This window comes from Triplophysa rosa, linkage group LG22 (genome assembly GCF_024868665.1).
Source record: "Triplophysa rosa linkage group LG22, Trosa_1v2, whole genome shotgun sequence".
Lineage (NCBI taxonomy): Eukaryota > Metazoa > Chordata > Actinopteri > Cypriniformes > Nemacheilidae > Triplophysa > Triplophysa rosa.
The window spans coordinates 8321361-8337115 of NC_079911.1; the positions used below are offsets into that span (position 1 = coordinate 8321361).

At 38.9% G+C, this 15755-nt stretch overlaps 1 protein-coding gene across 1 annotated transcript; it reads left to right on the forward strand.

The window, feature by feature from the left end:
• The first annotated feature begins 1792 nt into the window (after nt 1-1792).
• Nucleotides 1793-14928, forward strand: ppp2r2ab (protein phosphatase 2, regulatory subunit B, alpha b). Its single transcript, XM_057321430.1, has 11 exons — nt 1793-2053; nt 2570-2699; nt 4088-4165; nt 7602-7699; nt 7802-7967; nt 10976-11088; nt 11307-11484; nt 11591-11755; nt 11861-12030; nt 12551-12642; nt 13673-14928. The coding sequence occupies exons 2-11, from the start codon at nt 2693-2695 to the stop codon at nt 13950-13952; spliced, it is 1347 nt and encodes a 448-aa protein (XP_057177413.1). The 5' UTR covers nt 1793-2053; nt 2570-2692; the 3' UTR covers nt 13953-14928.
• Nucleotides 14929-15755: the final 827 nt, after the last annotated feature.

A 15755-nucleotide genomic window follows, 5' to 3' on the forward strand; every position in this document is an offset into this window, starting at 1 on the left:
ATTGTGTGTATAATTGTGTATAATTTCAAAGTATACTTCACTAACTTTATTGTTAAAGAAGTCATATGGCACGGCTAAAACGAATATTATCGATTGTTTTAGATGTAATGCAATCTGTATACACGCTTTAAGGTTTAAAAAACGCTGTATTTTCCACATACCGTGCATGTTTGTATGTCCTCTTTGCCCCGCCTCTCTGAAACGAGCAGATTTTTTACAAAGCTCATGGCTCTGAAAAGCGAGGTGTGCTATGATTGGCCAGTTAACCAGTGCGTAGTGACTGGTCGAATACTGCAAGCGTGTGATGGAAATGTAACGCCTCTTACCATATTTGGAACATCAGGTTCCAAAGCAATTATGCTGACAGGTACGCCCACCTTACTTCCGTATACAATTGGGCGGTCTTAAGGTACGTTTATACTCGAGCGTGGGACCTAAGCCGTAGCCTACGTGTCGGTTTTAATTTATACTTCTACGTAGTTGTCCGCGTCGACAGGCAATGACCACTAGGCGTCAGTGTCCACGCGCGTGTTGCTTGTGTAACCAGCATTAGCCAGCATGAGAAGCATTAGCAGTGATAGCGGCAAGTAAACAGTCACTTTTGTTGCAGATTTGAGATGTTTAATACAGAAGCACAAATATTTTACTTAGATAATTCATTCGGAAATGCGTTTGAGTAAACATGACTCTATCAGTTTTTTGACCCGAGGAAGGGGTTCAAACAGACCAATCCCAGCGCTTGCGGTCCTCCGTAGGGTCGGCGTTGAGTTGACGCGCTGTTATGTTTTTGGAGAGGTGCGCGTCAGGCTACGGCATAGGGTACGCGGCTCTGCGTAGGCTACGGCGTACGTCCGACGCTCGAGTATAAACTGAATTTATTCAACTCATACCACGAACTGGATTTGTGTGGGTGTGGTTACACGAGGCGTTTCAGGCAGGTTTGGGTGAGCATTCGCTTTTAGATAGAATGCATCTTTTGTTCCGACACTTTAAATTTTGCAATTTTTACGTGTATACATGGGCAACTTATAACACACCAAAGACACAGAAAAACACGTGTTCGCGCCATATGACCCCTTCAATACAATATTTGTTATTGTAAATCCAGACTATTTTCCAATTAATGTTCTCAAAAAGATTATCCTAGTATTGTTTACTTCAGAATATTGCAGGACAATGAATTAATCTTCTAAAAAATCTATTATAACATTTACGGTCTTTAATATTAATACCATTTAAAAAGATTTATATCTTAAAAGTTGGCTTCTTGTCAGAGTAATAATCTTAAAAACCTGTAGGAATTCCATCAAATACAAAACTATATTCTCGTAGAGAAACTGGGAGATTAGGTTTCTTGAATATGTTAGTAAACAACCTTTGTCGTTTAACAGTTGTGAAATAAACAAAATAACATGTTTAACCTAGTTATTATAAAATATTGATTAATTCTTATATGACATATTTATTATTCCAAATTAAATGCTTGTGAGGAGAAAAAATATTTCTAGATAAGAAGCCAATATAAGAGAGGTTGTCAAAGTTAGATAATTGAAAGGGGAGTTTATTTACATCAAAATCACATTGAAGAAGAAACTCTATAACTTGAAGGTTATATTAGAAGAATGAAAATCAAGTACATATTCATATCCAGCCCACATAACCAAACGATATCATCCCGTTTACATCATCATCATCCCCAGCAGCAACCAATAAGCTCGAGCGGCTCGAGCACCTCTACACCCTCCGCGCCCCCATACCGACGAGCGTCATGAATGGCCAATGTTGATGACGTCAGTGCAGGGAGCGGTTGCGCCATTTTGAATGTTGAGAGGAGAGTAGGAGGCTACAGCAATTTCAGCAAAGGAGGGAGGATTGTAGGGAGAAAGTCAGGAACTCTTAAGATTGGAGGGTGAACAAAAGAAATACCGAGAGGGCTTTGTTCCAAGATCCGCGCTCATTTATTCTCAGACGTCTTGCTTGCAATAAAACAAACACGCCAAAGTTACCACTCTCAGAGCAGTCCTGTTCTAAAAATCTGCAGCAGCAAGCCAAGGTAAGAGGCGGAAGTGACGCAACAAACCGTGTTTTTTCTTCAAAATATAGCACCAATTTCTAAGGTATTAATAAAACTAATTGTCTAACAAAATGACCTCATATACATTTCCATAAAAATAGTGACAATTATGATAATTGTGACAGGGGAATAATAAATTGTTGATTGTTTGTCATCTGCATTTATTTATCAATGTATATATTATAGCCTATTTATTGTAAATATTGTATATTGTATTATGTACTTGTTATACGTACAATAAGGATATAGTCATAATTTATACTTTCACTGTGATTCACAAAGTACATGTTAGTTGTGTATTCTATTGTACGGTACATGCAATAATACATTAGGGGCATTTGTTAAAAATAAGCTAATAAAGATTTAAGACAATCTTGTGCACAGTTTCAAGAGTGTGCAAACACAGCGCAAACTTATTACACAAAAATAAATATATTGTGTTCATGTTGTATAACATTTATTGCTTTGCCCTACTAATTACAGATTTTCCCACAGTGTTTATGTCCAAGTGCTTTTATTTTGAAAATCCACATTTCCGGTTACTGTATTGAAACCGTGGTGTGGTCGCTGCCTTCACACTGCTTATCAATCCCAGGGTCCGACATCGCCACTCTCGCCATGGCAGGTAACAAGTTTATGAGTTAGTCAGCTGGGGATTTACTCAAACCCGTGTGTTTATATCATCTGCTCCTGTTTACTGTATTCCTTGCTCACTGTTAAGCAGCGATTGCGATAAAGCCACCCTCAGCGTTACTCATCACTGACAGTAGCCTAGCCAGTTAGCTGCCTCGTTTCCCTCCAGTTAACGTTAGCCAGAAAATAAGCAGATCTGCTTTCGAACGGGTTTGACTCGATTTGTCTAAGTTATGATTTTCGCATGGTTTGCAAGTAACGGCCCTGCTGCGTCTTGAATGTGATTTACTGGAAGGTGTTTTAACGAGGAGCTAACTTACATTTGTGTGGAAATGTGATTGACTTAACAGCGCTCATCGTTTGTTAGCTGAGATGCGTGCTGTCATTATTTATTTATATGTTGGTTGTAGTATTGAATCTATATTGAGTAAGATTGTCAGCCTTTCTCCGTGTGTATATGCATTGGTGTTAAATAAATCAGTTTCAGCCTCTTTAAATCAGCTAGCGAACTTCAACCGGCTTCTGCAGAGTCATGTGCAGCTGAGGAAGCGCCGCGCGGTGACTCTTGTGACTATAAACCGCTGAAACCATCACGATCCTCAGGAATAATGTCAAAGGCTTTGTTTTTTTTACTGATTTATCCGAATGCTGATTTCTGACATAACAGATCTCAAAGAAAAGACGTGACGTTAAAGGGAGGATTTACTGTATGACAATGAGTGGAAAAATGTAATGTTACAGATAACGTTACGCGACAAACTCTTTCACGCAGTGTCTGTGCGTTTAATAAATATATCTTATAAAATCATTTTATATGGCTATTGCATTTCATTTTTCCACGTTTTGTTGTAAGTGAATAAACACTGAAGTCTCTCGCGTGTTTTTACTCCGAGGACGGCAGTTGGTTGAATAAATGAATCGCTGAAAAGTCAAATAAATCTAGTTTTAGTTGATAATAGGGCGGTTGTTTTCCTCTCTCTCATTCAGTGTCTTGTAAGCACTTGTCTGGTGAACAAACCCAACCAGTTTGGCACTGCTGGGATATGCCTCAGCCCGTTTCTTACCTCAATAAAACATGATGCTCACACACACGATGGAAACTCTTCTGTGCATAGACACTGTTGTGTGTTGTGTATGAAAATATATAAAAAATAAAAATTTAGAACATACTTTATGTAGATGATGAAAGAGTGAAGTAAATTTCCTCACAGACTTCTGTTTTTCTGCCTCTACTTTTTCTTATTGCCACCTTTTTTAAAGAACAGAAATCCAACATTATGCAACATTTGAATGTATTTTTTTATTACAATCGGTGGGTTTTAAAATAAATGTATTTTATACTAAGATGTGTTTTTTGTTGCTTGCTTGTTTTTGGTTTAGGAGCCGGAGGCGGGGGCAACGATGTGCAATGGTGCTTTTCGCAAGTGAAAGGCGCGATCGATGATGACGTAGCCGAAGGTGAGTGCCTGGACGTAGGGCTGTCACGATTATGAAATTTGATTGACGATTAATTGTCTAATAAATCATTGCGATTATGATGATTAATTGTCTGTTTTAGGGCTTTGACGATTATGGCGATTAATTGTCTGTTTTTGAGCTTTGACATTTAATTCTCATACATTTTTGATTCAGCGATTGAAATGACCATATTGTTCTGAATACAAGACTGTTTTTTTCTTGGAAATACATCGGAAAAAATTGGGTCATCATATATTTAAGGTTTAGGCTTTTACCTGTCAATAATACAACCGCCAAATACTTGTAAATTAAGTAAATTGATCAGGTGTGAATTGAAGCCACCATTAAAATACTATCAGTCATAGAAAAGCTTCTAGTCTGTTTTTTTCTCACTTGCAAGACTACAATAAAATTTTACTTGTATGTTAATGAAATTTTGGTAGACTGGTTTTCACACTGAGATTTGCTTAAATAATATTAAATTGTACTGCAGGTAATTTGTATATGTTTTAGTTTTTTTTAAGTGATTGTGTTGTGGTGGTACATTTGACAAGTATTACCATGCTTTAGTAACAATATATACACTAAAATATGCAATATGCATATGCACTACAGCTCCCCCTAGTGTCTTCTATAGAGATGTGCAATAATTGCGATGATCTGAAACCATCGCGATGACGTCAAACAATCGCGATGAGACGATTATTTAATAATCGTGACAGCCCTACCTGGACCAACCTCATCCGTCTATATACAATTAATGCATAAAGCACAAAATTCTTGTCTAAATGCTGTGTTTCCTTCTGGAGTAACATGATTTAAGTAAACGTGATTTAAAGATTTGAAGGTACCAATGTGAAAGATACTATGAGTAAATGCTTTCTGAAAGTTTATGTCATGTTTTTTAACATTGCTATACATTGGTGAAAGGATCTGCTTGGTTTGTCGGACTAGTTTCCTGTCAGTGTTGGTCAGATGCAGGATGTAAACTGATAGATATAATGACATAGGTTGCTGTATTAGGTTTTGAGGCCATTTGTTTATCAAGCTTTATTCTCCTGATGTCATATAATTCTTTCTTTATCAGAGAACTTCGTGTCCCGAGCAGCAGAATGTCAGAATTCAAACTTTAAGCTTATGTGAATGTTACATTTTCTGTATTGACAAGTATTTTGTTGTAAGCTTCTTATAAAAACCTAAACATACTCTGTTTAGTGATTGTCTACATATTGGTTGCATAATAATGTTGCAGATACAAGTTTTGACATGAAATGTGTTCATTCATGAGACGCACTTTGTCAAGGCCACATTCATTGTGGAGTATTACACAGAAGTACCACTGTGGGTTATATAGCGAAAGGAAAGCAAACAGCTCAGTTTCTGTTGTTTTTTATATATTTCAATGTATTTGGTAATCGCTTTGATTTGAAATGACGTACACTGAAGTTTACCAATACAAAGCATCAATCTACATACCTTTATCAACTGTGGTTTAGGTATTTAAAACTGTGTGAACATGTTTGACTGATGCTGCAAAGCAAATAGAGTTATACCATGGTCTGTTTGAATACTGGATTCTGATTGGCTGGAAGGTGTGCATTAAAAGCCTTTAACGCACGGGTAGCTCCAGTCAGTTTGATTACATTTAAAATGAACTGACAAAATAACTGTCATTTTCACCTGTTTGATCTAAAATGACACTGTAAACATCAATAAAAGCTTTAAATTTGCAAATAACCATGGTATAAGCGGGATAATCCTCCGCTTCGCGTCGGGTGGTTCTTCGCCTCCACGTCGTGCATTATAATCCTTTAATGCACGGCTAGAAGTGGATTATCCCTTACTTACTTACTTACTGTTTTAAACTGATTAAATAGTCAGAATTCATTAAAATGCATTGTAGTGCTTAGGTTTTTAGTAGTGACTGTTTCATACGAAGAGCAGGTGGGAACTTTGTGGCGAAATAAAATAAAGGCTTTTATGTTAATGTGCTATTCATGATGTAATTAATGTTAAATAATGTTGAACAGATAAATATTCAATGTATTGTTGAGCAGTAGAGCAGATTTGTGGACCTTTAGTTTGTGCATTAAGATATCATTGAAAATGCCCCAGCAAATCAAAAAACCAAGCAGATCTTTGCCTAAAGGCTTTAGTGTGTTTTCAACATTTGTCTTATGCTATGTTTTAAAGCTCCTGAGCTTGTTGGTCTCTTTTCTCAAAGCCTTCTTGGTTTTGCGAATCACTTTTTCTTTACACACAAAAGTACTGACACGCAGGGAATCTCTCGCCCCTGAATTGGCCCCCGGAGATGCAGGCTAACACAAAGGGGCCTTGCTTTAATTTTTCTCCCGTGTCCTTCTGCTCTGCCGGTTAACACAGGGTTACATTTGTTTGAGTCCAGCTGCCCATCTATGACTGATGCAGGAATAGCGAGACAGCTGCTGTCTCAGAAACATATAGTGAGGCAGGAATCTAGGTTACAGATGTGTGTGTGTGTGGGGGTGCCTTTATATTGAAAGATTCTCAAGATGAGAATGTCAGCGATGAGCCTGTCAAGACAAAAGGACACTTTCTTCCTGATGCTAAATATGTTCGAAGCAAGTTTAAGGTGGCGTATGCGTTGACATAACAAGTTTAGGGTTAAGATTTATTAGATTACCAAAAATGTCACATTTTACTTCAGGTTTTCATTCAGTTTTTGTTAGTTTTAAAGGCAGTGACACACCAAGCCAACATTCAACCAATGTTGAACTGTTTTTGAGCGCTCTTCGGCTTAGTTTTCTTAATTGTTGGCACCCCTCAGTGACATTTTGGCAACATGAGGCACAGCCTTCGTTTTTGTTTTTTATTGCTGTTAGTCCTTTGATTTCGGTTTGGTGTGTTTTGGCCTTTACTGCTAATTAGGGGCAAGCCCCGAATTCTAAGGTGAGCATGCCAGAGGGTCATGTTGCTGTATCTTCGCGACACTATTGACACGAAACTTAGTGTGTGTCATCACTGGCACATCTTGTCTGCCTCATAAAAAAATGGTGACAGTGCCACTTAGCGGTCAAATGTTAAAAACTATATTATTGCGCTCGAAGTGCCTTTTCCATTTTTAAACTTGGTTTTCAAAATCTGGTCATCTGACATGTCCAAAATATTACTTTGTGGGGCATTGTTGGGCTTGACCCCTGATTGCTGCTTGCAGCTATATTGTTTGTTTTTATTTGTTGAAATTAATAATAGTATTGGTTAAAGGTATAGTTTAACAACAACAAAAACATTTTGTTATAATTGATTCACCCTCTTGTTGCTCAACCTGTGTATGACTCTTTATTGTGCTTCTGTTTTGTTCTGCAAAAGAAAATTAGTCATACACTTTCCTGAAGATAGATCATGTAAAAGGAAATGTAACGATTGTTGTGTATGTTGGTTTCTGCCCTCCCAACAGCCGACATCATCTCTACTGTGGAGTTCAACCACTCAGGGGAGCTGCTAGCCACAGGGGACAAAGGCGGTCGGGTTGTCATCTTCCAGCAAGAGACAGAGGTAAAGCGTCCGTCCAAACATTCGACAGCCCGTTGCCTCTCCGGCATTATATTGACTTTCGTTTCAATGTGTCTGACTATGATTTCCTTTGCCTTTTTCCAGAACAAGAGTCAGCCACAGTGCCGTAGTGAATACAATGTTTACAGCACATTTCAGAGCCACGAGCCTGAATTTGACTACCTGAAGAGCTTGGAAATTGAAGAAAAGATTAACAAGATCCGTTGGCTACCGCAAAAGAACGCTGCACAGTTTTTGTTGTCCACAAATGGTTAGTGCATCATTGGGGCATCTTGTCTTTAGACACATTTTATTTTGCAAAAGGAAATACTTTGTATGACAATTTTTCTTAAATTCTAAATTGAGTCATGGATATTTATGAAAATTATGAATAAATAATTTCATTATCATTAGTTATTAGAGTCTATTTGCTCTCTGTACATAGCAAAGCTTAACAGTGGTAGCCTATATACATTCAATACACAATCCTGTTGAATTAGGCTTTGTGAGTTCTTCAAATCAGTTTTTCCCCTCTGATTCACTGAATCCGTCTCCATGCTGTCTAAAAGTATGAGCTTGCGATTGTGTTATGCAACCGGTGTGTATTTATAAAGACTCTTTTGAATTGACTGAACGCTGAGTCTCTATTTACCAGCACACTGAAGAAAGATATCTGTGGGAGAGATGTTATAAAAATGTAGCCGTGGGAAACATTTTGCAGATGTTTAAGCTGTTTCCCAAATGACATACGATGCACTTAAACTATGCACTATGCACTCAGCCATGTAGTGTATGAGTTTTAGAAGGGTAGTATCGTCCGAAATGGAATACTAAACGGTTTTATACTAACTGGAAGTATATCGGTTTCCCAGAGGAGCGCAAATGACGTCAAATGCACGGCACAATGCGTGTGAATAAAAATACATTTTTGCGTTGTACATTTATTGTAGTTTTCATCTGTTTTGCCCAGCATTACTTTATTCGTCATTGAAGATTATCACTCTGCAGGAGAGTTGCTCGAGCAGTGTCTGATAGCCCCGCCTCCCTTCTGCAATGTAAGCGAAACTGCGACCGCTAAGTGCGTGAAGTGTCCACAGTTCCACACTTCATATTTTCAGTTGAAAACGTGCATCACCGGGCACTTTTTTGGGAATTTTCTATTTGAACGCACTACTCACGCTATTTATACTACAAAATGCGAAGCGAAGAAATGACTCTTTCACTTACCGCGTGCGGTTCATGTCCGGCATCTTTTAGCGCTGGGACCGCTCCATCCATCAGTTTCAAACGATCTCCAAATCCAGCGTTATATCCAACGTTTATTTTTCATGTTCGAAAAAAACTTTCCAAAACCTATATGAATGCTGGGGGAGTGTATCCAGCACAGAAATACTACATCATATGTCCAACTCGTTTTTTGACAAGTTGACCATGTCAAGCATGAGAAGCCAGCACGTTTAACAGTGTAAAGAAGTCGGAATGCATGAAACACTGTGGTACCCCACTTTTCAAGGTCCAGTGTGTCATTTTGTGGAGGATCTATTGACAGAATTGCAATGTAATATACATAAGGCCGTGTTCACAGTTGACTTCTTTTTTGAAGCTGCCAGCGTTTGTTTTACATTATAATCCTATGGAGTAAACCATGTTTTACAAAAAAGTCACGAGCGCTTTTTTAAACGCCACCGCCGACGTCTTTTTCTGCAGCTCCGAGCGCCTTTTTAAGTTGAAAAAAGTTCAACTTTTCTGAAGAAAACGCCCTACGTCAAGCATCTTTTTTGACAGCTGACCAACGACAAGCGAGTAGCGAGACCTGTCGTTTCCATAACAACATGCGAGGAAGGTGATTGGTCGAGCAGGATCCTTCTCTAAAAAATAAAATGATGGCCGAAGCGCTGCTTTGAACATATTTTTATATGAATTAAAGTTTATTTTTCACCTTTAATAACTTTCGATTGCATTTCTAGTGAGAAATTAGTACTATAGTTTTAAAATATGTGGTTGGTTTTTGCAAAGACGGTCTCTGTTTATAATTCAAATTTCAAATAGACTTCCGTTACTCTGCCTATATGAATCCCGTGTGCTGAGCTGCCTTCATGCACAAACGCTGCCAGCTTTTCTTTTTACTAAAAAAGCGCTCTTGTCAACTTTTTATGGTCAAAAAAGACGTCAAGTGTGTTCATGGCCTAACTATGTCTTCAGAGATGTATAAAGACATTACATAATGAAGCGTTATGTTTTTATTACCTTAGAATGAGCAATTTCTATCTACATGCATACTAGGGCTTGAATGACCTCAGATTTTTTGAAGTCGACTATCATGTGATGTCATGTCGACTAGTCGATGGCCTCACTAATAAATAAAATAAGAGCTCGGGAATATTTTGCAACACGATTTGATGGGTGTGGGCAGTAAGACACTCGTGTGTGTGCAGGCTGCTGGAGAATGGCGGGACTCTCACAAAATAGCCTCTAAATATACTGTAACAAAGTTCAATAGAAGGGAAGGAAGGAGGCGGGAACCAGCCGACTGCCGGCCACACGAACATAAACAAACTTAACTTCCGGGCCCGGTCCTCTCCCTCGATGGTCCGGTCGCTCGTCCTCTTATGCTCCCGAGCTCCCCCGTGAGGCATGCGGGGACCGGCGGTCGCACAGCTGACACTCGTTGCCACTTACGCCGCCGGCCCCGCCTTACTCGCCCCACGGCTCTCGCCCCGCCTTCCTCGCTACATATACAGTATCCATTCCAAATACAAATAAACTGTTCTTCATCTATTGCACAAGAGCAACAACAACTAAACTAAAATAAAACTATTTTAAAGCGCGAGGCCGGTGGTAGCGGGGCTTCAGTAAAGAGCAGCAGGTGGATCTCTAATGCAGCCTAACGTCACTTCAGATCTGAAGTGTGTGTACAGACCAAACTTCCCTGACATTTACAAGTCAAGTCAAAGTATCATGTGCACTAATAGATGAAACAACAGAAAAATGTGTTGAGTTTGTTTGTGACAGCCTATGACTTTAGCAACGTCAATATATTTATTAGCCCAATGCAGCAGACACTTTATCATAGCGGGCTTACAAATGCAGCATCTCAGTGACACAACAGCCAATTTGAGAAACATTTTTATTTATTCTGTTTCTTTCATGTTTTATTAAATGGAGTATAAGTACAAAAATATAATATTAAAAGAGTCATTGGTTGCAATTTGCAACTTCACCACTAGATGTAGCTAAATTTCATACCTTTAAGAAGCTGTTGTGTGCTTTTGGTTGCAGATAAAACTATAAAGTTGTGGAAGATTAGTGAACGTGACAAGAGACCAGAGGGATACAATCTCAAAGAAGAGGATGGCCGATACAGAGATGCTACTACTATCACAACTCTACGGGTACGTACACTCGCTACCTACTGTTATAGACTCTTACGCTACATTCACACCGCCAGCGGTTTCTAGCTGTACTCTCATGTTTTTGAACCTTTAGGAAGTCATTGACATTATATCACATTATAGTGCCCTCATGTGTATACACCAAGTATAATTGTTGGCATTAGTAGCACAAATCCATTTAATGTTAATCATCTATTATGAGCTCCATTTTTCTGCAGGTGCCAGTATTCAGGCCTATGGATCTCATGGTAGAGGCCAGTCCACGCAGGGTCTTCGCTAATGCCCACACCTACCACATCAATTCCATCTCGGTCAACAGCGACAATGAGACTTATCTGTCGGCAGATGACCTGCGCATCAATCTGTGGCATCAAGAGATCACAGACCGCAGCTTCAGTATCCTACAAGCATATGACAACAGACAAGAAAACCCTAAATGATGTTTGATGGGTATCGAGTTGTCTTGTGTATGCAGTGTTGTGTATCTTTAACTCAGTGCCAGACATCGTGGATATAAAGCCAGCCAACATGGAGGAGCTGACGGAGGTGATTACAGCCGCCGAGTTCCACCCCCACCAATGCAACACATTTGTCTACAGCAGCAGTAAAGGAACCATCCGTCTGTGTGACATGCGTGCATCAGCACTTTGTGACAAGCACTCTAAATGTAAGTATCAGACCAGAAACTTCACATGCAGAGTGATTTGACAAACCCACTGATGTCATTTCCTTATGGCTGAAAGGTGATTGCTCTTCTTGTTAACCCTTGTAGTGTTTGAAGAGCCAGAAGACCCCAGCAACCGCTCTTTCTTTTCTGAGATCATCTCCTCAATCTCGGATGTAAAGTTCAGTCACAATGGCCGCTACATGATGACCCGAGACTACTTGTCCGTCAAAATCTGGGACCTCAACATGGAGAATCGTCCCGTTGAGACATACCAAGTGAGATTTCCAGATTAACTAAATATACGAAATAAATAGAATTGTTAAATCTGTTTCAATATTCAGTATTGTGGCAGAATTGCAGTTTTAATATCAGATTCATTACTTTAAGACATGCGTTTTAAATGACAATTATTGGTTTAGTTATTTTTCATCAATGGTTTAGAAATGTAATGGTTTTAGCTAAAGTTCTTGACAAATAACAGTTCCCCTGTAATCAGTAGTTGATTCTAAATGCAAGTTTGTGTATAAAAAGATTTTAAGATACTAAATATAGTTACAGCCATTAGAGGGCGCTACATGCACTATATTACCGGACAGTCTTGAGATGGAAAGTAAAAAGGGAAGTCAGCATTTTTTGTCCAACCGCATAAAATTGAAAAGGTCTCTCTTTAATCTACAGTATCACACACCCTGATGGTTTTAATAGACCATCATGGGTGAGATGAGAGAATCGCTGCTACACTTGAAGTTGTTATTGGTATTCTGAGGTCATGACCTTCTCTTGTTGCTTCCGCAGGTTCACGAGTACCTCAGGAGTAAGTTGTGCTCGCTTTATGAGAACGACTGCATCTTTGACAAATTTGAATGCTGCTGGAATGGGAATGACAGGTAAAATAATCCAAATAAATCTATAAATTATCATTTCAATAATGAAATAACAGTTTTATTAACACTTAGATACTCCTCATCATCTAAGCAATAGACAATACACTCAGCTCATGATTCGATACAATACATGATGATATAATATTTTGAATAAAATTGGAAAACTTGTAGTTGTAGCTAGAGTTTGTTTTAGAATTGACAACATTTAAGGTTTATTTGAACCTTATGTATATGAATTATTGAAAATTGAGTAGGTTGGTCACCAGAAAATAAAAATGAAATTTAACCAAATTACAATGAATGGAACCCTCAAGAGGAAACTTCTTAAAGGAGTAAAAGCACAAAATTAAACAACACAATGAAACATCATTTCCCAGGCTTGGAAAAATTTAGAGAGCACTATAGTTTTCACCTTAATAAGCATTTCTAGATGTATTGTGGCCAGTCCAGTGTCGGTTGAATTTAAAAAACGAGTCAACCTCTGTAGTGACATTAAATCATCCAACAGCAATGTCGCAGTATTCAAGATCTGCAGAATCTTTGTTGTGATGAATTTGACCATTTTGTCACATTTCAATTTTTGCAAATAAAATGTAGTTCCTCGAATGAAACAAAAATGTTACTTAAACGCATGCCTCTAAATAGTAAATTCAGAAAAGCTCTCGCTCGGATCACATGCTGGAAGCTCAAAAGAATCAAACGGACGTCATTGCGCACAGTAATATTATATCATGATACATAGCGCCACAATGTGTTTTTTTACACCCTTAAGGTCTTTGCACATACAGCCTGAAAATTTCGTGTGCGTTTTTTCGTATTTGGAGCTCGTTTGTACGGTGTCTCTGAATTGTCAAATAACGCCTCTCAAACTGCTTGCTACGGAAGCGAAAAACGCAGAAAATCGAACCCAGCCCGAATTTTTTTATGACGGACGAAAATATCGGAGGCAGTGTGTAAATTATTCTTTATTAACTCGTAACCTGCAAGTCTGTTAACACAGTCTTTCTGGTTCTTTGTTTTTTGCTTTTGTTAGCGTGGTGATGACGGGATCCTACAACAACTTCTTCCGAATGTTGGACCGCACCCAGCGGCGAGACGTCACCTTGGAGGCCTCGCGCGAGAGCTGCAAGTCCCGGCAGGTCCTGAAGCCGCGCAGGGTGTGCGCAGGTGGCAAGCGGAAGAAGGATGAGATCAGCGTGGACAGCCTGGACTTCAACAAGAAGATCCTTCACACCGCCTGGCACCCGCAGGACAATATCATCGCCGTGGCAACCACCAACAACCTCTACATCTTCCAGGAGAAAGTGAACTAATACTGTCGTCGTGGGGAAAGAAAACCTCCAAACCTCTGTCTATGTGAAAAAGACGAACTAGCGAAAATCATTTCTGTGTCGACCACCACCATCATCACATACCAACCTTGGCCTACTCCAGGACGGGATGAACTAGTGAAGCTGGCTAGTGGCTGCCAATACTGAGTAAACTGGTTCAAACTGGTCTGGAGAGAGTGTGACCTGGCTTTGGCCTCTGTGGCACCGTGATGCGCGCCTTGCTCTGGTGACGTGCCAACCTCTGTCTGTACCCTCCATCCTTTTTCCCTTTACCTATAAGTTCGAGCCCAGGGAATGTAATGGGCGGCAAGTTCCAATCAGATTTCAACCATAGTTTACTTTTTTGTTTGTTTGCTTTATTTGTTTTTGTTTTTTGGCTTTGGTTTATTCAAGGTGTCTGTATAAAAACTAATCTGAACTCATGTGGATGTGTCCCTGTGTTCTTTAACGGCCAATATGTCATTTTTGCCATTGTAACCGTTTTTTAATTTTATCAGAGAAACTGCCAAGTTGTTTAGTTTTAATTCTGTTTCAAGAATAAGTGTTTTTTTATAGATTTTTTTGTTTGGTTAACTACACATTCTATACATTTCATACTGTTCACTACACTCCATACAGCTAGAAATGCTTTTGGCTGTGTCAAAGTGCAGGGCCGTATTTCTTACACCCTTGCATACACAGACCCTCTCGGTTCCCCAGAGCTTTTTTGTTAGCACAAACAGGCCTGTGGCGAAAATTGTCACTTGCTTTGTTTGCTGTTGTAGTCTTAATGTCTGCACTTGTTGAAGCACATACACTGCGGTTGGACTGCTCGCTCATGTATGAGTCGTACGGCCTTACAGGATTTCTTTTCTGATGTGATCCATGCCCACTTTGTCTACTCTCTCTCTCTCTACAAACTGAGAAAGATTATAGAGATTATGATAATGAAATGGTATTTATAAACTGAACAAACAAATCAGAGTTGTGTTCTTTTCTTTTACATATACAAACCCTGCCTAGTGACAACCTGAAGAGGAAACATAAATGCTGTTGGTGTGGACCAAAAAATAAACAATCTTGGTGGGAGAATAAGAAATACTTGATAGGTGTTTAAAATATAAAATACATGTCGTTTATTCATAATTTTGGAGACAGACATTCATTGCTTGCTTCGTGTGATTAGTGTTAGTCTGTTTCCCACTTGTGCCGCCAAAAGTTAGAAGATTTACCAATATATGCTCATGATGTATGAATAGTAGGTCCTAGAAACAAAATTCTTTTTTTTTCTGGTTCTATTTCTAAGACACTCGATAAAAAGCTCATTTTTGGCGATCGACCAGACATACAAACACAATACTTCTACATTGCAATATTTGCCATGATTCATCGGCACCCACCATTTGAAAGTACAGGTACTTGCAAGTTTTGGAGCTGGTGCCACCTAGTGAAAAACAAAACAAAAAGTTTTTGCAAAGCATTATTATATTTTTATTAGTTTGCTTATTTTTACATCCCGTAAAGGGATAGTTCACCCAAAAATAAAAATTCTGTCGCCATTTACGCATTCTCGGACTGTTCCAAACCTGTATAAATTTATTTGTTCTGTTGAGCACAAAGGAAAGTATTTGGTAGAATGTCAGTAACCAAACATACAATGGCAGTAAATGGAGGATGAGATCTGTTTGGTTAATGACATTCTTCCAAATACCTTCCTTTGTGTTCAACAGAACAAATGCATTTATACAGGTTTGGAATAATCTGATGGCGAGTAAATGATGACAGAATTTTCATTTTTGGGTTGAA